The sequence below is a fragment of the Bos grunniens genome, chromosome 5, assembly GCF_055505025.1.
Source record: "Bos grunniens cultivar Pamir isolate PY7600 chromosome 5, Bosgru_T2T1.0, whole genome shotgun sequence".
In the NCBI taxonomy this organism is placed as follows: Eukaryota; Metazoa; Chordata; class Mammalia; order Artiodactyla; family Bovidae; genus Bos; species Bos grunniens.
The window spans coordinates 71861243-71888371 of NC_141169.1; the positions used below are offsets into that span (position 1 = coordinate 71861243).

General features: G+C 45.9%; 1 protein-coding gene across 3 annotated transcripts in view; it reads left to right on the top strand.

Moving 5' to 3' along the window:
• The window catches only part of ABTB3 (ankyrin repeat and BTB domain containing 3), a 331737-nt gene that overhangs the window by 279428 nt on the left and 25180 nt on the right, over positions 1 to 27129 (top strand). For 2 of the 3 annotated variants that reach the window (XM_086401167.1, XM_086401169.1), the window contains 7 exons: positions 2200 to 2289; positions 4230 to 4331; positions 6297 to 6390; positions 6507 to 6642; positions 7293 to 7513; positions 9240 to 9418; positions 25116 to 25221. In XM_086401167.1, coding sequence (XP_086257293.1) covers positions 2200 to 2289; positions 4230 to 4331; positions 6297 to 6390; positions 6507 to 6642; positions 7293 to 7513; positions 9240 to 9418; positions 25116 to 25221 — 928 coding nt within the window. The remainder of the gene's footprint in view (positions 1 to 2199; positions 2290 to 4229; positions 4332 to 6296; positions 6391 to 6506; positions 6643 to 7292; positions 7514 to 9239; positions 9419 to 25115; positions 25222 to 27129) is intronic. The other variant, XM_086401168.1, reaches the window with a different exon arrangement.

The window sequence follows — 27129 nt, forward strand, 5'->3', positions numbered from 1 at the left end:
CTGGTGATGAAAAGTGATTTTTTGTTGTTGTTGTTCCTATTGGTTTTTTTCCCTTAGTTTTTATTTTTTAAGTTTTTAAAATATCTTACAAAAGTATCCTTGTTCATCCTTATAGAAGTTTCACGTGATCATTGCAGCTGAAATGGAAAATAGAGAAAAATAGACTTATTCCAGAAAGGAAATAATGCCATCATCCAAATAACTATCATTTATATTTAGCATGTATCCTTCAAGTCCTTTTTCCGGCATGGTTAAAATTAGTTCTCTGCCGGCCTCTTAGTGCATCATGGAACTAATCCAAGCAGATTTTCACCAAACTTTCAGGATATGTTTAAGATACACAAAAGTCATTCTGAAGGACCCTAGGAGATGCCTCAGAATTAGTCAGCCACCTCCCAAACCCCTAAAAGTGACGTCCAGAGAGCTTGTGTGTCTATTGGGGAGATGTCCCCGTGTGGGTGAAAGATGTCATGCGTGGAGAAAACAAACAGCAGCTTTCAATGTTAGCCCCAGATGGAAAATCACAAGACAGATGGAGCTGTTTCTCACATGAGCAGCTCATGCAGCAAGTTCCAGAGATGGGATATTAGCTAGTAATTTTTTTTGAGCAACACCAATGGAGCCCTAATACACACACACACATTATTTTTTAAAAAAAAACAGGGATTTATTATATTTTTTCTTTTTTTCAGTATTTTATATTTAAGATACTTCATAATATCATTAAATATTCTCTTTAAAATCACTTCAAATGGATACATTGGCTCAGATGGTAAAGAATCTGCCTGCAATGTGGGCCAACTGGGTTCGATCCCTGGGTCGGGAAGATCCCGTGGAGAAGAAAATGCCAAGGCACTCCAGTATTCTTGCCCGGAGAATTCCATGGACAGAGAAGCCTGGGGGGCTACAGTCCATGGGATCGCAAAGAGTCAGACACGAATGAGCAACTAACAAAGTGGTCATATTATTTGTTCAGTTAAACATAGTTCAGTTGTTGGATTGTTTCAAATTACTTAAATCAATAGTACTGAGAGAGATATACTCACTACTCAAGTCTTTGCTCAAATCTGATTATTTCATTAGAGAAATTTTTTAAAGTGGAAATAGTTGCTCAAATGCATCAATTTATCTTAAGGTCTTCAATCTCAAATTACTTCCTCAGGGACTGTTTCCTTGTACACACTCTCCAACTATTTATGTGTACCCTGTTAATCTTTTACTCTCTTTTGCTTGTTTTTCATTAGAGTTTAATTGGTTTTCTTCTTTATTTCAAAGTGCTCTTTACATATTAGGCATATAACCCTTTGTGATAATGTGACACATATGTCTCAATTTATTGTTTACCTCTTAATTTTGTTTATGTTTTCAATCTCACATCCTCAATGCTGTCAAGACTTTCTTTTGTGCTTTCTTCCATTACTTTTATACCTTTTAGAAACAGATTCAGTTACATGTCTTTTATGGTTTTAATTTTTTTCTCTACATTTCTAATCAAACTGTAAATGATTTGGTGTATGGTATGAGATAAGGCTCTAACTTTAACACTTTCCCACATAGCTTTCTTCACAGCACTGTTTATTGAAAAATCCACCCCTTACTTCCTGTTGGTTATGGTACTTTGTAATAAGCAGGAATCATGGGCAAATATGGAATTCCTGAAAATCATTCCTCATTCTCTTGCCTTTTGCTTGTAAATGATAATGTCAAAGCAGATGAGTGCTGAGGTCATATTCAGAGACACCAATTTCATTTGACACTGACCAGCAGGCCGTACAGAGCAAAGACGACACTTGTTAAATCCTGACAGAGAAAATGCCATGGAAACAGTATTTACCGATCAGATAGCTTAGGGCTGATATTACAGAATCCAGAAAGTTCCTAAGAGGTTTCAGTTAAACCAGCCACTTGTTTTAGCAAACACTCTTAGATCTGTTGCACCCTAAGACACACAAACAAACAAAATCCTCCAACTTAAGCCCAGATAAATGAAAAAAAAAAGACAATTTATGTTTCTCTTCTTGCTTTCATATTGGTTTTCAAAATATGGAGGATTGTAGGGCTGTACATTTACTTTAGAATGCTGGATTCGGAGAACAAGCGTAGTCTCTTTCACATGAGTAAGATTTTCCGTTTGTTATTGTCGAGTGACACAGCCACCTTGTAAACCTTCTCCGTTCTCTGGTTTTTAACTCACCGCAGGGCATGACCCCCCTGATGTACGCCTGTGTCCGTGGGGACGAGGCGATGGTTCAGATGCTGCTGGATGCCGGAGCTGACCTGAATGTGGAGGTGAGGGTACAGAGGGCTGCAGGGCCCCTGGGCCTGGCAGTCCCCGGGAAAGGCGAGCAAAGAGAGGGGGGCTTTCTCTCTTAAGAGCCACCACTGAGGGTGCTCAGTCCAGCAAATAGGTCAGACCAGCTGTTGGATTTCCTCCATCCATCCTGAGGCCCCAGCCCAACCAGACTCCAAGGAGCTGCCTGCAAGCATTTTTCATTTTAAAACAACCCATGCGGCTGCACAGAGCTCTAACTTTTCCCTTGGCTCAGCAATACCGAGTCTCTGATCCTTCCCACTGATCCATTCCTCCTGGGATCCGAAAGAGAGAGCTCTCCCGAACCACCAGCCCTTCCCACTGCCAAATACAAAGCTGATCCACGTCCCCTGTGACCCCCAGATCTTCCACCCTCCCTCACCGAATCCTGATTGGCCCACTTGGTTGGCCTGCTGAAGCCACGGGTCTTAAAGCTAATTGCAGAGCTTCCTCAAGGCCGTGTGACATAGTGGAAAGCATGCCCCCACAGGCTTCAGAATTTGATACGTGGGTTCAAATTCTGAAACTGCCGCATCTTAGTAACTTGCTTTTCTGCTTGGGCGAGTAGTTTCACCTTCCTGAGCCACAGTGTTTCCCTTTGTGAAATGGGAGAATAATTACACCCATCTCAGACAGTTGTTGGAAGAAATAAATATAGAGGAGCATCAGTTTGGAATTCAGTTAATATTGGTTCCTCCCTCAGGGCTTATGATAGGTGAAATTATACTTCTTGATCATATTCTATGCTGTCTTAGGACCCACTCTCACTAAAAAGAGACATAAAACAACCGACTCTCTTCTAGCAGTTCAGAGGTTGGGAAGATTGATGGACTTGCTGAAGTGCTAACTCAGCCACTCCAGAAAACTTTTTTTTAGTTCAAAATTAGATGCTCTTGTAGTCTTAGTACTGTGCTTTCAAAAAAAAAATGCTTTATATTCATCTGAGGAAAACAGGCAGTAGATATGGTTTTGGATCCAAAACCATGTGGGATCTTATAGGTTTTCAAGTATTGGGGATTTTTGTTCCCTGCTATGAATCCCCAAGCACCGTGCAGATCCCTGCAAGAGCTCCTCAGTTTTGGGTCTCTGGTCCTCTAGCCCATCCCATAGCTCCCAGCTCAAGGTCCTTGCCTAGCCAGTGATTAGTGAACTCGACTCTTCTGAAAGCAGCAGACATCACAGCTGTATGGCCCCGGGGATGTTTGGAAGAAAAGCCATGGATGGGTGACAGGCAATCCCACGGGGCCCTAACCTGTCTGTCCTGCAGCCTGTATCTTGGTCTGGGGTGTTTTGAGGTCCCCATGTGGGAAGACCAATATCAGATTTTTCATTCGTGCCCAAGGAAGGTTTGTGCCTAGGTTTCCAGTAGCATGAGCGTCCTTGTCAACCAGGAAGCCAGCAGAAATATGAAATTAGGACAGTGTGGGAGGAGCTGTGACCAGGCAGTGATCTTTCTCCATCAGATGGGAGATGGTCTTGCTTGACTTGGAAGCTTGAAGCAGACCTCCCCTGGTGTGGGGTTTGCCACTGCCAAGAATTTCCCCTAAAGATGTGGATGTGATGGTGGCGGCCTCACCTGACATCCTATAGCTCTCAGACGCCTGCCCTCCCTTAAGCAGGAAGAGGAGACAGGCAGGTGAGCTGGTTCACTGTAGCCACCATTACAATTTTTTCAAGACTCCTTCGAGGTGGTCAGCAGTCACCCATTTAACTCTCTTCTAATGAGCAGCAAAGGAGTTTTTGTTGTGCACAGAGGATATAAAGTCACTACCCTGTATGTCTCCAGCATTGCCCAAGGCGCCTTCCAGGACATCCTCTGTACATCTCTAGCCCGCGTGCCCAGCCACAGATAGGTCAGATTTGCTAGTCTAAGTATTGTGAAGGTTACATTTTGAAAATAATTTCAATTTGTTTATAGGTTGTCAGTACTCCTCATAAATATCCATCCGTCCACCCTGAGACCCGCCATTGGACGGCTCTGACTTTTGCTGTGTTGCATGGACATATTCCTGTAGTTCAGGTATTAACGTATTTCCCTATCCACATCTGACATTTAATTGTACCTCTTTCATTATGCAAATCTGTACCTCTCCCGGCATGCCTATTCCCCCAGAGATTCATATTGGTTAATTGCAATGAAATGCAGCACATTCATATCATATGAATGAAAATACTATATGGAATGATCTATATGGCCTGGCTTTAACCAATATGAACTTATCACATACCTACATGCAGCCTTACACACAGAGTGGCAAACCTACCAAGTTGTTCCCAATGGCTCAAGGGTGGGGCCTGAGCTATGATTTTGTGGATTTTTTTGTTTATACTTGTCATAACGTGAACCTAAGACGTGGCTGGTGTGAGACCTTAGAAACTTCCCTTAGGTGTGACCCCAGTGCTTGCATAGAGTCTAGGGGTTTCCAACCAGTGGAAAGAAGCAGCCGAGCCACCAAGGAAGTGGTTCCAAATGACACTTGCTTGGATCCCACTTATGGAGAATCCCACATAAGAGGTCTAGGGTAGGGTTTTCTTGTGTGTCTTCTGAAACAGATACCCGAATATGGAGAGATGTCCTCATCCAAGATCCTTTGGGCACATAAGTTGTTTTGCCCTCACCATTTCCAGTTGTTGTAGAGTTGGTATTCAATGGACAGCCATCCAGTATATTCTAGATCTTAAACTTGGTTCACTCTAGATCTTAAAACTTTACTTCATTGGAAAAAAGAGATCAGCACCCCCCAGTTCCCTGACCACATCTGGCCCCATAGTGAATGCTGAGTTTCAGGTACATCAGGAACTCCCCTCCTTTTATGTGGTCCAAGCCTCTTAGAATTACACAGAGCAGAAAATAGTATGTCAGGGACCCCTTGGCAATCTTGGAGTTCCATAGGAATCCTTTATTGTTTCCTAGGTCATGGGAATCCTTAACACACATCAAAGGCATGTTTCAGGAGGTTGAGTGTGTGACGTGTCACACCAAGAGCTGACTTCTGCCTGTAGAACATCATGACCAGCCCAGTCCTAGTAGAGGAATCTAAGAAAGAAGGGGTTGGAGGGTGGCCTAACGGATACGAATAACATCCCTTAACGTGCAGTGGCATCCCCAGCCTTTAAATCAGGAATAAGAGCAGCGGGCAGCCACACAAAGCCAAACGGAAGTCAGGTCACCTCTCTGCTGCAGGTGCACACATGATGGAGCGCCAAGTAGGCAGCCCCTCCTGACTATGCCCTCAGGTAGTCCTGTGCAGGTAAAACAGGCATTTCCCCCTCATTTTACATCAGCAGTGCTGACAGCACATCACTGTGAGACCCGGCATGGACAGAATCTCCATTTTTAGGAAGCCCAGATATCCTAAAGAATGCACAGAATGGAGTCATACGCAGCAGCACTCCTGGAAGCTCATTCTGCCACTTTATTCACTGATCTTGCTGGCCAGGAAGCTCAGCATTTGCTGAGCTGAGTTTCTAGGATGTTCCAGAAGGCATTCTTGTCCTGGTTGGCCCAGTGATCCCCAAAGTCCTTCAGAACTCTTAAGATTCTATGGTTCTAAGAGACCTCTCTAATACTCTGAGGCTTTTTGTCACTGATCCCCAGAGGAAGTTCTCTAGCAGTGTGGCGCCACGAACTTCTAGCTCAGTGCTTCTAGAAACGTTAATGTACATAGAAATCACCTGGAGAGCTTGTTGAAATGCAGATTCTAATCAGTTGTTCTGGGGTGGAGCCTGAGAACCCGCATTTCAAACAAACTCCCAGGGGATGCTGATGCTACTGTCCATGGACCACAATTTGAGCGATTTGAGTGGTCTGAGGCCCTAGGAGATGTGAGAGGCTCTCAGTTCACCCTCTGAGGTGCAGTTGCCCTCCCCCTGTGCACGTGGTCATGGACCCAGAGGACAGCAGGAACATTGGCACCACACTGATTTCCACCAGCTTTTCCTGGCATGTCCTTTAAACATCTCAATGGCCACTCTTCCTCCACAGCTCCTCCTAGACGCTGGGGCCAAGGTGGAGGGCTCTGTGGAGCACGGCGAGGAGAACTATTCAGAAACGCCCCTCCAGCTTGCAGCCGCCGTAGGTAAGAGTCTCTGATGCTCGTCCCAGCCAAGGGGCTCCAGCACCCTGTCCCTTGATGTGTCTGTGACTGTGTGTTTGCTTGATTCTCTTATCAAACCCCCTTCTCTGGGCTTGCAGGAAATTTTGAACTGGTTAGTTTGCTGTTGGAGCGAGGCGCGGACCCCCTGATAGGAACCATGTACAGGAATGGAATTTCTACCACCCCCCAGGGTGATATGAACTCTTTCAGCCAGGCCGCAGCCCATGGACACAGGTAGGCTAGGATGGGCCATGAGGTCCCAAGTGGTGCTTGTTAAAAATGCAGATTCCCAGGCCTACCCCAGACTCACTGCATCTCTGGATGTGGGGCCCAGAGGCAGTCCAGGCCTGGCCAACTTCACACATTGCACGTCCACGGGTCCTTCCCCAACCGGCTTTCATCTCACAGATGTCACTCTTTGCCAGTGTTGGTCAGAGTTCATCACATCACCTGTTACGAAGTGAGAAGAATCCATTTAAAGAATAATAAAACCTCTCATGTTTGGTTACTTCCCATCTACATTTCCTTCAGGATTTACCCCATCAGATTTTACTACGCGCAACCCCAAATGAAGCAAATTCACCATGGGGGGAGTGCAGGCAGACTGTTAAAAAGGCAGAGTTCTAGAACCTTCTAGATATTTGGGGAAAGCACTTAGCCCAAGTCATCCTCAAGGAAACGCAGCCAGTCCCACCCCACCATCTCCTCCAGCCACAACCAGTAGTGCCCTGGTCACACCTCTGAAACCACCACCCCAGAGTTGTCCCGTTCTTCTTTTGTCCCACGTTGAGAGGGTTCCCCACATCCCCCGCCCCGCCCCGCCCCCACCCTGGCACAGCCCTTGCATCTCTGAGTGTCTTCCTCTCTGGGTTTATGATTGACAGGAATGTGTTCCGCAAACTGCTCGCTCAGCCAGAGAAGGAGAAGAGTGATATCCTGTCCCTGGAGGAGATTCTGGCTGAGGGGACTGACCTGGCAGAGACAGCCCCGCCCCCCCTGTGCGCCAGCCGCAACAGCAAGGCGAAACTCAGAGCCCTGAGGGAGGCCATGTATCACAGCGCTGAGCATGGCTACGTGGATGTCACAATTGATATCAGGAGCATAGGTCAGTCTGGGGGCCTTCCACCACTGGGCACGGTGCATCCACCCAGCTCCAGGTCACATACCCACATGCGCATGCACACACACACATATGCACGCACATACATGCACACACCCCTGTGCACACACCCCTTGCAGCTCAGGGAACTTCTCGTTTGCTGGTTGGAGCACTTCTGGGCTAAGGCCCCACATGGTCCCCATAGACAGCAGCATTCTGCCGGCCCCAGAAACCCATCCTCAAGGCACCCTTCCACGATTCCCAAACCCTGGACCCTGAGTTAGGAATCCGAATCACCTGGGGAGCTTGTCTGAATACAGATTGCCAGGCCCTACACCCAGAGGCTCTGCTGTCGAGGGTCTGGATGGATAAAGGCTGGAAATCTTTATATTTAACAATCATCCCAGGTGGTTCCCAGTGGTTGGAGAATCGCTGCCTGAGAGCACTCAGATCCATGAAGCAGCTGCTAGCATCAGCTAGGATGAGGGCATCCGGTCCCTAGTGGGACTCCCCCGACTACAGGAGCAAAGCCATGCCAAAGGAAAAGTTGGGTGTCTCTCCCTTGAGCAGGCTAGCCCAGGGGCATCTCTTCCATGCATCTGGGGAATGGGCTAGCCCAGCCCTCACCCAGCTAATGGCACCAGCCCTGCCCAGAAACAGCAGGGCGGAGCAAGGGCTGCAAGCACAGGGTGTAGCAGGTCAGGCAGGCTGAGGCCTCCAGTGCTATTCTGGAAACTTGTCTCTCTCGGAGAGTGGCTGTTGAGTATGGGGGATATTATGCCATTCCCCTGGCAGCCTGTGTAGCTGGATTCTGAGGCTCAAGACTCTGAATGGTGCATTTATAAGCAGTACCAGGTGCCCCAGCCTCACGGTGGGGGGAGAAGCGAGTCACAGCCATCAGCTGCTGGAGAGATTTCTATTAAGGGAGGAAGACCTGATGAAGTGCCTGCAGATGGAAATGTTTTGCACACGGCAGCGGTATCCTCCTGTGTCTTCATATTCAAATGGAAATGCCCTCCCTGGCCAGAGCAGCTGACAGTGAGATCCACTGTGGGTTTCACCAGCTTGAAGCTCTGGGCATGGAGGCAGAGGGGATGGGGAAGGAAGAGGTCAGAACTCAGAAGGCTGCAGTCTGCATTAGTTTCAATATTCTACATGGTGATTATACTTTGTAAACTATGTAGCCCCTAATATGGAGAAGGCAATGGCGCCCCACTCCAGTACTCTTGCCTGGAAAATCCCATGGACGGAGGAGCCTGGTAGGCTGCAGTCCATGGGGTCGCTAACAGTCAGACAACGACTGAGCGACTTCTCTTTCACTTTTCACTTTCATGCATTGGAGAAGGAAACAGCAACCCACTCCAGTGTTCTTGCCTGGAGAATCTCAGGGACGGGGCAGCCTGGTGGGCTGCCGTGTATGGGGTTGCACAGAGTCGGACACGACTGAAGCGACTTAGCAGCAGCAGCAGCAGCAGCCCCTAATAACACGAGGAGTGTGTACAACTAGATACCCATAGTTAACGGACTCAAATTATGACCTTTAATTTTAACTTCTGCAAGTCTTTGGGAAAGAAGAAACAAAACAGCTCTGACTCTATGCAATGAAAGGCAGTCTCTTGGTCTCATGATCTGGTAATGTCCTCAGGAAAGGCCAGCTTCCACATAAAAACACGCCTTCTCCTCTGGTTGTTGTCTGCCCTCCCCTCCCTCACCCCGCCCTCCCCCTTTCCAGGTGTCCCGTGGACCCTGCACACGTGGCTGGAGTCTTTGCGGATCGCCTTCCAGCAGCACCGCAGACCTCTCATTCAGTGCCTGTTGAAGGAGTTCAAGACCATTCAGGAGGAAGAGTACACGGAGGAGCTGGTCACCCAGGGCCTGCCCCTGATGTTTGAGATCTTGAAGGCCAGCAAGGTATGAGGGGCTCCTGTGGGCAGAGAGCACAGCCGGGGGGTTCTGATCTTGGCCTTCCTGCCCCTCGGGTGGGAACCCTGCAGTCACTGCTCTGGTGCACTGGTCTGGTACCCTGGCTGCTTACAGCTGCTTGTGCGGCCACTTGCAAGGCACCTGCTCTGCTGAGCACATGTTCCGTCCCAGGCACTTGGGCACATGGGACAAAGTAAAGGATACCTTGCAGCCAGGGAACTTGCACAAAAGTGGGGGTGGTACAGCCCAAGGGTACCTGAGGTGGCTTGTGAAACAGTGTTAAATTGGGTGGCAAAGACTCTGAGGAGTGTGGGAAGGTTGGGGGAAGGTGTCACTGAGATGCTGAGACCAGGGCGGGCCTGGACAGACAGTAGGACATAGGACATTGGAAATTCAAGGGGAAGAGGGAAATGGGTGTAACTGCCTTGGATGCAGACCCCACAGGGGTCCCTGGAAAGCCAGGCCCCAAGAAGGCTTTTCAGGTCTGAGGACAGCACGTGCCTAGCCCTTAAGGCTCACTCACCCATTCTTCAAGGGCCCCTGCGTTTCTGTTGACACTTCGTTCCCAGCATCGGGAAAATGCTGCAACCCCTGCACAACAGGTCCTTCTAAGACAGTGGAGGCTGTGAAGTGTCAGGGAATTAGGCCTCTGAACCAAAAGGGCTGCATGGATTTCCCTGCCAGAGGCGGGAGGGGAGTGTGGAGCAGCCTGCTCTGTAGGGTGTGGGGGACGGCCCACAGCAAAGCCCCGGCAACATGTCCTGCTGATTTCTGAGCCTCGGAGCACCTGGCCCAGAGTCCAGTGTGGGTCCCTTCAGTTATTCTCATTAGCACCAGAGACTTAGGGGCCCCTGTGGGCTGGATATGTGCCTGATGTCAAGCCCCACTTAGACCCAGAATGGGAGCAGGTGTGCCAGGCCTCAGGTAATGAGCCTCAGCGATTCCACTAAGAGCAGAACCCACTGGAAGCATTTCAAAACCAAACTCTCCCTGCCCCTCAGTCCTCACCCATCCCCCCAGCTTGAAAAGAAATAAATAGATAAGCCCTGAAATTACCTAAGAGGCCACCTTAGTGAAAAACATTGCTGGGTCTGTTCCCAGGGTCTGGTGTTGTAATTGGTTTTTGGTTTGGTTTTGTTGTTTTTTTTTTTTCCTTCTATGGGCTGTAATGGGAATTCCAGAAATTACTAAGGCCTGCTGTGTATTAAGGAGACCTACTCTATGGATTTTTAAAGTAAATTTATTTTGAAGTATGGCATACATCAGGAAAGTGCCCAGGTCATAGCTGTGGAGTCTAATGAATTTTCACAAGGCAAACTTACCTGTGTGATCAGCTTCCGGACCAAGAAATAGAACACTGCTAGCACTCCCGCAGGTGCCTTGGGTCCCACTCAACCACTACCCACCCCCGCAACGAGCACCCAGCAGCAGCTGATGGCAGTAGCTAGAGGCCTAAAAGAAAGGAGGGAGGGGCCTTTGGCAGGAGACATGGACTGGAGCGGGCTTCCCAGGTGGCACTAGTGGTAAAGAACCTGCCTGCCAATGCAAGAGACTTAAGAGACGGGGGTTCAGTTCCTGGGTTGGGAAGATCCCCTGGAGGAGGGCATGGCAACCCACTCCAGTATTCTTGCCTGGAGATTCCCATGGATGAAAGAGCCCAGCAGGCTACGATCCGTGGGGTCGCACGGAGTTGGACACGACTGAAGTGACTTAACCCACACACATGCACGTGTACTAGAGCCTGCTCCGTCCAGCTGTCCTGATCTTGGAGGGGATGGGGAGCCAGGGATGGGGCAGGAGCACTCATGGTCAGGAGACAATAGTCTGGGAAAAGGCACATTCAAGAGTCAGGTTTGCCCTATATGACCAACAGGAAAGCCCATCTATGTCTGTAACATATATATATGAGTGTCCATATTAAATAGGTGGCTCAGTTGTAAAGAGTCCACCTGTCAATGCAGGAGATGCAGGTTCGATCCTTGGGTTGCAAAGATCCCCTAGAGAAGGAAAACCCACTCCAGTATTCTTGCTGGGATAATCCCACAAACAGAAGAGCCTAGCAGGCTACAGTCCATGAGATCACAGACAGTCAGACATGACTGAGCACATATGCACAACAAGGGTGTCCATAGCAATGTTACCTGTGATAGGAAAAAATTGGGAACACCTCCAATACCCATTAACGTAGAATGGGCAAATAAATTGTAAATTCACAGCATGCTTGGTACTAAGTCGTTTCAGCCGTGTCTGACTCTTTACACGCCTATGGACTGTAGTCCACCAGACTCCTCTGTTCATGGGATTCTGCAGGCAAGGATGCTGGAGTGGGTTGCCATGCCCTCCTCCAGTATATTCACTGCATGAAATAATAAACAAAAATGTTTTGTTTTTTTTAAAGTCAGGTTTTCCCTAACGGGGGAGAGGTGGGAATGGGGGTGGTCAATGGCAACCCCTACTGGTGAATTGTGGTATTTTTTTAACACCAAAAACATTTCACATTGAGGTATAACCAATTAACAATAACAATTCGCTTTCAGGTGAATAGCGGAGGGACTCAGCCATACGTGTACATGTATCCATTATCCCCCAAACCTCCCTCCCATCCAGGCTACCACATAACATTGAGCAGAGTTCCATATGCTATACAATAGGTCTTTGTTGGTTATCCATTTTAAATCTAGCAGTGTGTACATGACCTTCCCAAAATGGAAGCAACCTAAATGTCCATTGACAGACGAATGAATAAAGAAGATGTGGTACATATATACAATGGAGTATTATTCAGCCATTAAAAAGAGTGAAATAATGCCATTTGTGGCAACATGGATGGGCCTAAAGAGTGTCATAGTGAGTGAAGTAACTCAGAGAAGGAGAAATACCATATTACATCCCCTGTATGTGGACTCTAAGAAGAAATTACACAAATGAACTGACAAAACAGAAGGAGACTCACAGACTGTTAGGGACTTTGGGAGATGTGGTATTAATACTGACTCAGTTCAGTTCAGTCACTCAGTCATGTCCAGCACTTTGCAACCCCATGAACTACAGCATGCCAGGCTTTCCTGTCCAGCACCAACTCCTGGAGCCTACTCAAACTCATGTCCATCGAGTCAGTGATGCCATCCAACCATCTCATCCTCCATCATCCCCTTCTCCTCCTGCCTTCAGTCTTTCCCAGCATCAGGGTCTTTTCCAATGATTCAGTTCTTTGCATCAGGTGGTCAAAGTATTGGAGCTTCAGCATCAGTCCTTCCAATTAATATTTAGGACTGATTTCCTTTACAATTGACTGGTGTGATCTCCTTGCAGTCCAAGGGACTCTCAAGAGTCTTCTCCAACACCACAGTTCTACAGAGGGCAAAAAAGAGGTGATCAGTTTCTGGTGGCTACAGGGTGAAGTCAAGCATTCTCCAAGCACAGTGATATTCCTGTGGTCAGAAGATGTCTGGAGAGAGATGATGGCAGAGAGTTGAGAAGGTGCTGCAAAGCTCTGCCCTCAGAAAGTATCCTCTTGGAAGGCATGAGTAGCAATGCATTGTTCCTGCTCTCTCCACTAATAAATTCGTGTTCAGATCATGTCTGCTGCTCTGTGTGAACAAACATCTGGTTCTATCAGAGTAGTGAACAAGAATATAGAATTCCTGTAAATATTAATAAATCCACTTTGCAGTCAACTCGGAGAATCATAGCCATCCAGTCAAGTGAAGCGGATGCTTTCTCCCCATCTTTGACGCGTGCTTGGTCAGATGTTACTTGACATCTGGTTGCAGATGTGCTTTTTTGCTCCCACTTCTATTCATTTATTTATTTGGCTGCACCAGGTCTTAGTGGCTGCACACAGGATCTTCGATCTTCGTTGTGGCATATGGGATCTACTTCCCTGACCAGGGATCAACCAGGGGACCCCTGCATTAGGAGCATGGAGTCTTAGCCACTGGACCACCAAAGAAGTCCCATCCCCACTTCTAAATTTTATCTTTAAGTATCTAAAGAATTCAGTTTCTCTAGATTTCCCTAGGAGTAGAACAATGCAGTCATTGTTTAAAAATAGGTCTGTTCAAAGAGAGCTTCTGGCCATTTCTCGCATACATAATTCTTCTGGATATTTATCCATTCCATAGTCATGAGTGCCCACTAGGCTACAGCAGTGGTGGGATGTTCTTCACCCTCCTGGAGCTTACTGTGTCCAGGGAAGGGGCAGACCCACAGAAAGCAAGGACATAAATCAGCAAAAGAGGGTGAAAGCAAGATAAATGCTATGAAAAAAAAAATGATCTTGGACAATGAGGTAGTCTCCGGGGGGTGGGGCAGGCAAGGTCTAATCTAGACAGGATGATAAGAAAAGTCTCCCAGAGGAGGTAGTGTGTGAGCAACCACCTAAGTGAGGAAAAGCTGCCAGCCACACACAGGCCTGGAGCAAAAGCACTCCACTCGGGGGGATGGGGAACCTGGAGGAGCGAAGTTACTGGTGGGAATGTGCCTGATGTGCGGGAGCGCCTGGAAGTGGAGGGACGCAGGAGGAAGTGTGAGAGGTGAAGTCAGACTGCGGGCCTTTCTCCAGGGTGCACTTGGGTTTTCCTCCACGTGCACTGAATAGAACACCACTGGGGACTTTAGCCAAGGGCGAGATGTGAACTATGCAGCTTTTTTTTTTTCCCTTGTGACTTGTACACTTTTTAAGTTTTATTTCCCCACTTTTTAAAAATTTACCTTGTGTAAATTAAACTTTTTATTTTGAGACAGTTGTAGATTCTCATGCAGTTGTAAGAAAACATACAGAGAGATTACTTTGCTTCCCCCACTGACAGTATCTTGCAAAATGACAGTTAAATGTCACAACCAAGATACTAACATGGTACTGTCAACATGCAGAAAATTTCCATCACCCTAAGGCTCCCTCGAATTGCTCTTTTTTTTTTTTGGCTTGGGGATCTTAGTTCCCTGACCAGGAATCAAGCCCAGGTCCCTTGCAGTGGAAGTGCAGAGTCTTAACCACTGGACTGCCAAGGAAGTCCTTCTTTTTTTCTTTTTTTTTTTTTTCATGTTGCTCTTTTCTAGCTACCCCCATATCCTTCTGCCCCAACTCCCTCTTTACGCTCCGGTAACCACTAATCTCGGAGAAGGCAATGGCACCCCACTCCAGTACTCTTGCCTGGGAAATCCCATGGACAGAGGAGCCTGGTGGGCTGCAGTCCATGGGGTCACTAAGAGTCAGACACGACTGAGCGACTTCCCTTTCACTTTTCACTTTCCTGCATTGGAGAAGAAATGGCAACCCACTCCAGTGTTCTTGCCTGGAGAATCCCAGGGACGGGGGAGCCTGGTGGGCTGCCGTTTAGGGGGTCGCACAGAGTCAAACACGTCTGAAGCGACTTAGCAGCAGTAGCAGCAGCAGCAGCAACCACTAATCTGGTCTCCATTTCTCTAATCTTGTCATTTCAAGAATGTGATTTGAATGGAATCATACAGTAGGTAACTTTTTAGGACTGGATTTTTCTCACTCAGTATAATTCTCTGAAGATTCTCCCAGGTCATCGCATGTGTTGGTAGTTTGTTTCTTCCTGTTGCTGCCTAGGACTCTATGGTGTGGCCTGATCGCAGTTTATTAACCACTCACCCACTGAAGGACATCTGAGTTGTTTCCAGTTTTGAGCTATTACAAATAAAGCTGCTATAACATTCCAGCACAGGTGTTTGATGTGAATATGTCTTCATTTCTCTGGGATAAATGCTCAGGAGTGCAATTTCTGGGTTGTATGGTAGTTGCATATTTAGTTTCTAAAGACGCTGCTGAACTGTTTTTGAGACAGGCTGCACCATTTTACATTCCCACCAGCAAAATATGAGTAATGAAGTTTCTCCACAGTCTCGATGTTTGGTGCTATTGCTATCTTTTTATTTTAGCCATTCTGTTAGATGTGTAAGTGGTATCTCATTGTGGTTTTAATTTGCATTTCCCTAAATGGCTAATGATGTTGAACATATTTTCATGTGTTTTTTTTTTTTTTTTTTTTGCCATCTGTATATGCTCTTCAGTGAAATGTCTGTGTCCTTTGACTATGTTCTAATTAAACTGGTTTTTCACTGTTGAATGTTGAAAGTTCTTTGTAAATTCTAGAAAATAATCTCTTGTCAGATATATGGTTTGCAAATACTTTCTTTCTCCCACTCAGTAGCTTATCTTTTTATCCTCTTAACAGGGTCTTTTATAGAGCTTTTAATTTTAAGGAAGTCCAATTTTAGTTTTTCCTTCTGTGGAGATTCTGCTTTTGGTATCAAGTATCAGAACGCTTTATTGTCATTCAGTTGCTAAGTTGTGACTGACTCTTTGCAACCCCGTGGACTGCAATGCGCCAGGCTTCTCTGTCCTTCACTAACTCTCAGGGCTTGCTCAAACTCATGTCCATTGGAGTCAGTGAATCCATCCAATCATCTCATCCTCTGTCGCCCCCTTCTCCTCCTGCCCTCAATCTTTCCCAGCATCAGGATCTTTTCCAGTGAGTCAGCTCTTCGCATCAAGTAGCCAAAGTATTGGAGCTTCAGCATCAGTCCTTCCAAAGAATATTCAGGGTCGATTTCCTTTAGGATCGACTGATTTGATCTCCTTGCTGTCCAAGGGACTCTCAAGAGTCTTCTCTGACACCACAATTCAAAAACATCAATTCTTTGGCTCTCAGCCTTCTTTATCGTCCAACTCTCACATCCATACATGACTACTGGAAAAACCATAGCGTTAACTGTATGTACCTTTGTAAGCAAAGTGATGTCTCTGCTTTTTAATATACTGTCTAGATTTGTCATAGCTTTTCTTCCAAGGAGCAAGCATCTTTTTAATTTTGTGGCTGCAGTCACCATCTGCAGTGATTTTGGAGCCCAAGAAAATAAAATATCTCACTGTTTCCATTGTTTCTTCATCTATTTGCCATGAAGTGATGGGACTGGATGCCATGATCTTCATTTTTTGAATGTTGAGTTTTAAGCCAGATTTTTCACTCTCCTCTTTCACCCTCATCAAGAGGCTCTTTAGTTCCTCTTCATTTTCTGCCATTAGAGTGGTATCATCTGCAACTACAAAGTTGTTGATATTTCTCTCAGCAATCTAGATTCCAACTTGTGATTCATCCAGCTGCTTTGCCTAGCCCAAATCTTGAAGGTCTCCTCCTCATTTTTTTTTCTAGAAGCTTTATAGTTTCATGTTTTACATTTAAGGCTGTGGTTCATTTCATCTTGAGTTAATTTTTTCGTGAGGTGTGGGACTTTGATCAAAGTTGCTGTTTTGTTTTTGCTTTGCCAGTGGAGGTTCACTTGCTCCAGCATCTTTGTTGAAAAGACTCTTTCATCAATTACTTTTACACCTTTGTCAAGTCAGTTGGGCATATTTGTGTGGGTCTGTTCCTGGGATTTCCATTCTGTTCCGTTGATCTGTGTGTCTGTCACTCCACCATTACCACAGCTTTTTTTTTTTTTTTGATCCGTGCCATGTGGCTGTAGCTTAGTTCCCAGACCAGGGATCAAACCCGTGCCCTCTGCAGTAGAAGCTCAGAGTCTTTACCCCTGGACTGTCGGGGAAGTCCCCACGCACGGTCTTGATTACTGTAGCTAAAAAATAAATCTTAAAATTGGGTAAATTGTTTCCTCCCGTGTTATTCTTTTATGAAATGAATTCATATTCTTTGCCTTCTATGTAAATTTTAGAACAAATTTGTTAGTTTGTGTCTTCTCTCTCTACTACTCTTCTGTCTTAAGTTATCTTTATTATTTGTTTCTTTGGGGTTTTTTTTCTGATTTTTTTTTTCTGACTTTTTTTTTTTCCAGATTTTTTGGGTAGAAGCTTGAGATTTTTCCTTTTTTTCTTTTATGTACATTTGATACTATACATATCTTTCTCAGCACTACTCTGGCTGTGTACCATCGAATTTGATATGTTTTATTCTCATTTTCATTCAGTTCAGTGTGTTTTTTACTTCCCTTGGAACTTCCTTTTTGACTTAGGAATTATTTAGAAATGTGTTATTTAGTTTCCAATTGTTTGGAGATTTTTCTCTTATCTTTCTGTTATTGATTCCTAGGTTGATTCCATTGTGGTCAGAGAACATTCTGTATTATTTCAATCCTTTTAAAATGTTGAGGGTGGTTTTATGAACCAGGATATAGTCTATCTAGGTATATGTTTCATGGGCACTTAAAAAGACTGGTTTTGGGAATTCCCTGGTGGTCCAGTGGTTAGGATTCAGTGCTTTCACTGGCAGGACCTGGTTTTGGGCGTCGGATCCCTCAGGGAACTTAAATCCCAAAAGCTGTGCAGCATGGCCAAAGGAAAAAGGACTGTTTTCTGCCATTGTTAACTGGAGTGTTCTGTAACTGTTGATAAGACCCTGTTGGTTGATGATGATGGTGAGTTCTTCCATATCCTACAGATTTTCTGTCTCATTATTTATTCCATCAGTTGAGAGAGGAATAGTAAAATCTCCAACCATGATTGTGGATTTGTCTGTTTCTTCTTTTGGTTCTATCAATTTTTGATTCACATATTTTGCAAATCTGTTGTTCAGTGCATGCACATTTAGGACTGCAACATCTTCTCCGTAAATTAACGCTTTTATCATTTTATAATGCCTTTCTCTCTTCTGCTAGTTTTTTTGCTCTGAAATCTACATTATCTAATATTAATATAGCCTCTCCTGCTTTCCTTTGATTAATGTTCATGCGATATATATTTTTCCATCCTTTATTCTCAACTTCCCTGTTTTATTAGATTTGAAGTGACTTTCTTATAACAAGCATATAGTTGGGCTTTTCATCCACTCTTCCAATCTCTTTTAATTGGTATATTGAGACCTTTTATATTTTATTCAATTACCACTACTTTAGGGCTTATATCTGCCATCTTACTTTTTGTTTTCTGTTTGGTCTCTCTGTCTTTTCTTTTTCTGCCTTCCTGTGGACTACGTGAACATTTTAAAATCCCCTGCTGCCCTGGAGGCTTGAGCCTTGTGGCCCTTTGAGCTAAAAGCTCCAAGTTTAAATGTGTCACTCAGAGGAGAGTGTCCCCATCTGTCCCAGCACAGCCACCCCGCCCTCTCCTGCTCCAGAAAACGGTGAGCCTCAGGCTTGGTTAATTCCATCTGCTGTCTTCAGGTTTGGGTCCAGAGTTAACCAAACCCATAGGTTAACCCAGTTCACTGCCTGAAACTGACCATCTCACCTCACCAGAGCTGTTAACTGAGACTGATGACAGCATGCCAGGGAAGCAAAGGGAATTATCCCAACAACCTCACTGATTGGAGGAGGCACAGAGAAGCATGCATAGCAGACACCTTGACAAACAGATGAGTTCAAAGACATAGTGATGGGTCTTCTCTGAAGGCTCTTGTCTCTGAAAGAGAAGCAGCCAGAAAGTCTTGGAAACGGCAGCATCTTTGGAGCTGGCATCACCATCATCCCTCACACAGTGCCCATCCCTCGGGACCTAGGCAGCACCTGGCACTTAGCAGATGCTCAATGAGTATTTGAAGAAAGAATTTATGAATGGATGAACGCATGGCTTAGTGCATGGGGGAAGGGGTACATTTGTGAAAACTTTGGGGGATGAATAAGTCAAGCCTACGGAACTGTTGGTGAACTGTCTTCTTTCCCTTTCTTTCCTGAACGTATAGCGCTTTCATCATTTCCCCATTTCCTCACTGGAGCAGATTCTTTTAATAGTATACTTCATTTTTGGAATGACTTTAGATTTATAGGAAAATAGAGAAGATAGCACAGAGAGTTCCCATAGAAGTCCTCACCTGCTTCCTATTATTAACATCCTGTGTTAGTGTGGTATGTTCATTGTAACAGTGAACCAACATGGATTTGTTATTGTTAGCTCAGTGTTAGTCGCTCAGTAGCGTCTGACTCTTCGCGACCCCACGGACTATAGACCTCCAGGCTCCTCTGTCCATGGAAGAATACTGGAGTGGGTTGCCATTTCCTTCTCCAATTGTTAGCTAAACCCCATACTTTATTGCTATTTTCTCCGTATCCAGTGTCTTTTTCTGCTCTGGGACCCCATCCAGGACACCGTGTTACATTTAGTTGTCATACCTCTTTAGGCCACTCTTGGCTGAGACAGTATCCCAGCCTTTCCTTGTTTTTTCCTTGTGTGTGTTGGTTTTTTAAGATTTTTTTGTGTGGATAATTTAAGTCTCTATTGGATTTGTTACAGTATTGCTTCTGTTTTATGTTTTGTTTTTTTGGCCCTAAGGCATGTGGGAATCTCAGCTCCCTGACCAGGGATCCCCTGCACTCCCTGCGCTGGAAGGTGAACTCTTAACCACTGGGCCTCCAGGGAAGTCCCAGACTTTCCTTGTTTTTGATGACCTTTTTTGGGAAGTGTTGGTCACTATTTTATAGGCTGCCCCTCTAGTGGAATAGGCATTGATTGTCTCATGATTTAGACTGAGGTCATGAGTTTGGGGAGGATGACCTCAGAAGTAAAGTGCCTTTCTTATCACATCAAGGGTACATGTTATCAGTGTGACTCATCACTGGAGAAGATGACCTTGATCACCTGGCTGATGCTGTGTTTGCCAAATTTCTCCACTGCAAACTTACTCTCCCCTTCCTCTCACTTTCCAGACTGTGCTCTTTGGGACCAAATCACTATGTGCAGCCCTGACATCGGACTGGGGAGCTATGTGCCTCCTAGATAATGTCTAAGTGTTTGAGGATTGTCCCTTCAGAACAGGCAGCCCTTGTCTTTACTTCCTCGGGTGATACAACACATACTGAAGTGAAGAAGCAAGGGCAAGCTGTGAGGTCCTGGAGAGACGGGATCTTGCTTTGTTGCCCCTAATATGGCTCCTTTCACAGTGCAGGTCACCTCTTAAGATGCTGAATAAGTACCTATTGAATTGAATTAAACAACCACCACCACTACCAAAAAAGCCCTATGAAGGGCCCGGTTGCTCGGGCTTCTCTCTTTTTTTAAATATTTTTACTTATTTATTCATTTATTTATTTTTGGCTGTTCTGGGTCTGCATTGCTGCTCGCAGGCTTTCTCTAGCTGTGGATAGGGTGGGGGCTATTCTCTAGCTGCGGTGCACGGGCTTCTCATTGCAGTGACTTCTTCGTTGTGGAGCACAGGCTCTAGGCTTATGGGTCCAGTAGTTGTGGGGCCCTGTGGCATGTGGTATCTGAGTTCCCAGACCAGGGATTGAACCTGTGTCCCCTGCATTGGCAGGTGGATATTTAACCACTGGGCACCAGGGAAGCTCCCAGGCTTCAAGGGTCATCAAGTCCAAGAAGGGCATCTTCATTCCTTCCCAGAGTTGATGAGACAGGGGCTGACTCGCCAGCAAGGCTCCTGAGACAACCCTGGGCACAGGTAGTGAGTCCAGCACCATTTGTCAACACAGCTTGCACAGAGCATTTTGCAGGTCACCATCTCCTCTTTCACGTGACATGCAAGTACTCACTGGGCATCCCTAATGTGTCAGACTCCCTGGGGTCATAGGGATGACAAAATAGAGTCCACCTGAGGCAAACACTAGTTGAACTATATTAGTTTCCACTGCCACAATAACAGTGACTATGATTTAGAGGCTGAAGACAACACCCGTGGTTTCCACGGGTCAGAAGTCCAGGCACAGGGTCTCAGCTGGGCTCTCTGTTTAGGGTCACACAAGACCAATATCGAGGTGTCAGCAGCTGGGTTCCTTCCTAGACACTCGGGAAGAATCCACTTGCAACCTCATTCGGGTTTGGGTGGAATTCAGTTCCTCATGGTTGCATTTCTTTGTTGAGGGTCAGCTAGGGGGTCATATTTTTTCCCAGTGTCAGGGCCTGCATTGCCTCTCAAGCTTATCATGGTGGCCCCTGCTGTCTTCAAGCAACAGTTCATCAAGTCCTTCTCAGGCTTCCAGTCCCTCTGACTTCCTCTTCTCCTCCATCCCTTCTGAATTTTTCATGCATTTTAAGTGCTTACGTGATTACACTGGGCCCAAACAGATAATACAAAGTAATCTCCCTCTTTTAAGGGCAACTACTTAGTGACCTTAATTACTGCTGCCAAGTCCCTTTTGCCCTGAAAGAGAACAGATTGACGGGCATGGTATCTCATCATGTTCCTAGTCCCAGGGGTTAGGGCATACCGTCTTCTAGGGCAGTGGTTCCCAGCCATTTTTGGCATCAGGAGCCGGTTTCATGGGAGACAGTTTTTCCATGGACTGGGAAGCGGGAGGGAATGTTTCAGGATGATTCGAGCACATTACAATCATTGTACACTTTATTTCTATTACGTTGGCTCCACCTCAGATCATCAGTCATTAGATCCCGGAGGTGGGGGACTGGGGACCACAATTTTGCCTACCACCCGGTGCTTCTGCAACATCAGTGTGCATGGGAGTCACCTGCAGAGCATGTTAACGAGGATCTGATTCAGTGGGCCTAGGGTGAGAGTCCGTTTCTCGAAAGCTCGCATGCTGGTCAGTGAAGCATATTTCTGTGATCAGGCTTTGTTGTTTAGTCACTAAGTTGTGTTCAACTCTTTGCAGCCCCATGGACTATAACCTTCCAGGCTTCTCTCTCCATGGGATTGTCCGGGAAAGAACACTGGAGTGGGTTGCCATTTCCTTCTCCAGGGGATCTTCCCGACCCAGGATTACACCCAAGTCTCCTGCATCCCCTGTATTGGCAGGCAGATTCTTTACCACTGAGCCACCAGGCAAGCCCATGGCTAGGCTTTAAACCAGAGGAAATTTACAGTTGCCAGCTGAGGTCAAACCTAAGACAGAATTTCAGGACATTACACTTGTGGTTCTCAAACCTAATGGGCATTAGAATCAGCAGAAAACTTGTTAAAATGCTGATTGCTGGGCCCCACCCCCAGTGTTTCTGAGTCAGAGGTATGAGATGGGATCTGAGGGCATGCATTTCTAACAAGCTTAGGCGGTCTGGGGACCACACTTTGAGAACCACCGCTGGAACCATGAGCCAGTTGCTTTGTGAGGGTTAAGTGAGAGGAGCAGGTAACACCTTCTGTCAGAAGGCCTTCATCTTTGAAAGCAAAATCCCTTTTTCTATCCAATATAATTGCCTCCTCTTGGGCACCTCTGTGCACCCCATCTGAGGTAACATGGTGTCTTGTAGGATCAAAGGGTTGGATTTCTTTTCATTTGTTGAACTGCAATCCCTCTCTTTCAGGAACACAGTGAAGTAGATTCAAGCATAGCTTGAACCGATAACATCATTAGTAGTCCCAAACCTATCTTTTTAAAATCAAAAATAGCATTTATTGCATTTATGTACAAAGCAACACTTGTTTATTGTAAAAAGATATATATATATATATATATATATATATATAAAAGAAGAAAACATCATCGTCCCACCCAAAGGTAGCTACTCTATTTTCCAGACCTTTTTCTATACCTATCAATCCAAATATATATGTAGGCTTTTATTTCCAAAACTACATGGTACAAACTGTGTTGTAACCTACTTTTCTTAATATATTGTAAATATCGAGCTATCTAACCACTGTTTTTAGCCCCTGGTTTCAACCCCGTTCACCCAATAAAAAGCATCCAAAATATGCTATGATTCCTGGCTTCCCTCCTGCACACCTGCAGTTGGAGGGAGATTAATGGACCAGCGTGGGCCCAGTAGGACAGGAGGGAAGGATGTGAAGGACAGAAGTTGATCAGAAACAGGCTCCCAGAGTACTGGAACAGCCGTAGTTTTGCATCGCAGAACTATTCCTCCAAAACACACACATACTTTTTTTTAGGAGAAAGTGATTCAGCTGAGCACTTCTGGATCCAGAAATGCCTCAGCACCATAATCAAGTACACAGGAAAGCTAAATCAGGAGCATTTGTGTCTTGATGGTGGAGAGTGCGGGCACAGGACCAGAGGGCTTCCTGCTGCCATTTTTAGGCTAATTATCTGCTACCGGAGAAGGCAATGGCACCCCACTCCAGTACTCTTGCCTGGAAAATCCCATGGACAGAGGAGCCTGGTAGGCTGTAGTCCATGGGGTCGCTAAGAGTCGGATACGACTGAGCGACTTCACTTTCACTTTTCACTTTCATGCATTGGAGAAGGAAATGGCAACCCACTCCAGTGTTCTTGGCTGGAGAATCCCAGGGATGGGGGAGCCTGGTGGGCTGCAGTCCATGGGGTCGCACAGAGTCAGACATGACTGAAGCGACTTAGCAGCAGCAGCAGCAGCATATACCCTAAGATCATGGCATCTGGCCCCATCACTTCATGGGAAATAGATGCGGAAACAGTGCAAACAATGTCAGACTTTCTTTTTGGGGGCTCCAAAATCACTGCAGATGGTGATTGCAGCCATGAAATTAAAAGACACTTACTCCTTGGAAGGAAAGTTATGACCAACCTAGATAGCATATTCAAAAGCAGAAACATTACTTTGCCAGCAAAGGTCTGTCTAGTCAAGGCTATGGTTTTTCCAGTGGTCATGTATGGATGTGAGAGTTGGACTGTGAAGAAAGCTGAGTGCCAAAGAATTGATGCTTTTGAACTGTGGTGTTGGAGAAGACTCTTGAGAGTCCCTTGGACTGCAAAGAGATCCAACCAGTCCATCCTAAAGGAGATCAGTGCTGGGTGTTCATTGGAAGGAATGATGCTAAAGCTGAAACTCCAATACTTTGGCCACCTCATGCAAAGAGTTGACTCATTAGAAAAGACTCTGATGCTGGGAGGGATTGGGGGCAGGAGAAGGGGACAACAGAGGATGAGATGGCTGGATGGCATCACCGACTTGATGGACATGGGTTTGGGTGAGCTCTGGGAGTTGGTGATGGACAGGGAGGCCTGGCATGCTGTGATTCATGGGGTTGCAAAGAGTCAGACACGACTAAGCGACTGAACTGAACTGATACCAGTAGTGGGACTGTTGTCCAATGACAGATGAATGGTTAAAGAAGATGTGATATATATACACAATGGAATATTACCCAGCCACTAAAAGGAATGAAATAAGGTCATTTTTAGAGATATGGGTGGATCCAGAATCTGTCATACAGAGTAAAGTCAGAGAAAAACAAATATTGTATATTAACGGATATAGGTGGAATCTAGAAAAATGGTACAGATGAACCTATTTCCAAGGCCAGAATAGAGATGCAGACATGGAGAATGGACATGTGGACCCAGTGGGGCGATGAGGAGGGTGGGATAAACTGGGAGATTGAGACTGACATACATACACCTCCATGTGTAAAATGGAGAGCTATAAAGCACAGGAAGCTCAGCTCAGTGCTCTGTGATGACCTAGAGCGTTGGGATTGGGAAGGGGATGGGATGGAGGCCCAAGAGGGAGGGAATATATGTGTACATATAGCTGATTCACTTTGTTGTACATCAGAAACTAACATAACATTGTAAAGCAATTATATTCCAATTTTTAAAAAATGATTGGAGCAAGAAAAGATTTAATTACAAATTAAACTTCCACCATAAACCTGCTAGAAATGGTGGACAGACTGAACAAGCAAACCCAGGGCCTATTAAGCAAAGCAAAGGTGTGATGTCCAGGGAATTTCTCTCGGAACCTGCAGTCAGTCTGTGGGCTCCTCTGGCCCACGGCGGGGGCACGGGGCCCATTCTTACACAGGGGCTTGGATGAGGTCTCACACAGCCCCCATCAATGTGAGCTGTTCTTTCCTTTCCACAGAATGAAGTGATCAGCCAGCAGCTGTGTGTCATCTTCACTCACTGCTATGGGCCCTACCCCATCCCCAAGCTCACAGAGATCAAACGGAAGCAGACCTCACGCCTGGGTGAGTGGGGGCTTCCTGGGTCCAGCCCTGAACTGTTGCTTTGTGATTTGAGGACAGGAAGGAAGCAAACGCAGCCAAAGAAGAGACTGGACATGTTGGAGGGCAAACAGGGCGGATACAAGAGTGAGGCAGGTGGAGATCGGGGTATCACCTTTGTTACATGATTAAACTGTTTGGAGACCATATGTTGGGGATATGGACAAGAGGACTCACCAGTACCTCATCCCTCCACTGAGCATCTTTCTTCTGCACATCACCGACAGTCATGACTGCCCACACCCTTCCAGTAGCCAGGTAGAGTCCAGAGAAGGCTGAGATCTGCATAGCCACTCTCCCCCATCCTCTCCTCTAAGAAGTTCCTCTTCCTTGAGATGGAACGAGCAGGGTACAGTGACAGGCTGGTAGGATGCTGCTAATGGAAGTCCTGCAAGGAACTGGAAGGAGAGATGAGCAAGCGTCACCCTCTAGACAAACACATCACACGCACACACACACACACACACACACACACACACACACGAGGGGAATGGCTCTGAACTGAGGAGACAGGATGCCCTGAACTCCCATCAGGTTAACTGTAATCACTCTTCACCCTTTTTGGACACTTGCTTTGAGCTCGCCCTAGCCAAGCCCCTCCCTACCCTCTCTCAAACAATCCCTGGGCTACCCGGGAGACAGGTAGGACAGGCAGTATTATCTGGGTTACAGCTGAAGAAGACAGGGAGGCTCTGCAGAGGCTTCAGCATCAGTTCAGGTGGAGCTGGAGCATGAACCCAGTCCCCCACCAAAGCCACAATCCCATCTTTCTCCAGTTGACCTCTTGGATTTTCCAGAAGAAACCTTTCCATCAGGCACCAGTTTCATTCAGAAGATCCTGGGGCTGCTGGCAAACTGGTGAATCAACCAGGGGGAAAGGCAAATATCTGACTGCCTTTAAGCCTGAACCACGAATCTTCTTTTGCAAAGGCTTGTCTCTCACTGCCTGGGGACTGATAAAATATTACAGATAAAGGACTCCCCTTCCCATTAAGGTTGGGGACTTTCCTACTTCCTGTTTCCTTTTCCTATAAAGACCAGGAAACTCTGGAGAAATGGAAGCAGCTGAAAAATGCTATCCTTTAGCAAAGCCCCTACTTTTGAAATAGGTGAGCTAGTTTAAATTAGTGAAAAGGCTGAATTCATGGAAATGCTTTTAAGTATGTTTGTTCCTGTCACAAATAACCTATTAATTTAAATGGCACAAATTTTTGCTAAAGTAGAAAACTTAGCAGCTGAGTCAAAGATTGCCTGGTTTTCTTTATGCCCATTCATGTCAGTCAGTTCAGTAGCTCAGTTGTGTCTGACTCTTTGCGACCAAATGGACTGCAGCACGCCAGGCTTCCCTATCCATCACCAATTCCCAGAGCCTCCTCAGACTCATGTCCATTGAGTCGGTGATGCCATCCAACCATCTTATCCTCTGTCAGCCCTTTCTCCTCCTGCCTTCAATCTTTCCAAGCATCAGGGTCTGTTCAAATGAGTCAATTCTTTGCATCAGGTGGCCAAAGTATTGGAGCTTCAGCTTCATCAGTCCTTCCAATGAATATTCAGGACTGATTTCCTTTAGGATTGACTGATTTGGTCTCCTTGCAGTCCAAGGGACTTTCAAGAGTCTTCTCCAACATCCCAGTTCAAAAGCATCTATTCTTCGGTGCTCAGCTTTCTTTGTAGTCCAACTCTCACATCCATACATGACTACTGGAAAAAACATAGCTTTGACTAGATGGACCCTGGTCAGCAAAGTATTGTCTCTGCTTTTTAATATGCTGTCTAGGTTGGTCATAGCTTTTCTTCCAAGGAACAAGCATCTTTTAGTTTCATGGCTTCAGTCAGTCACCACCTGCAATGATTTTGGAGCCCAAAAAAATA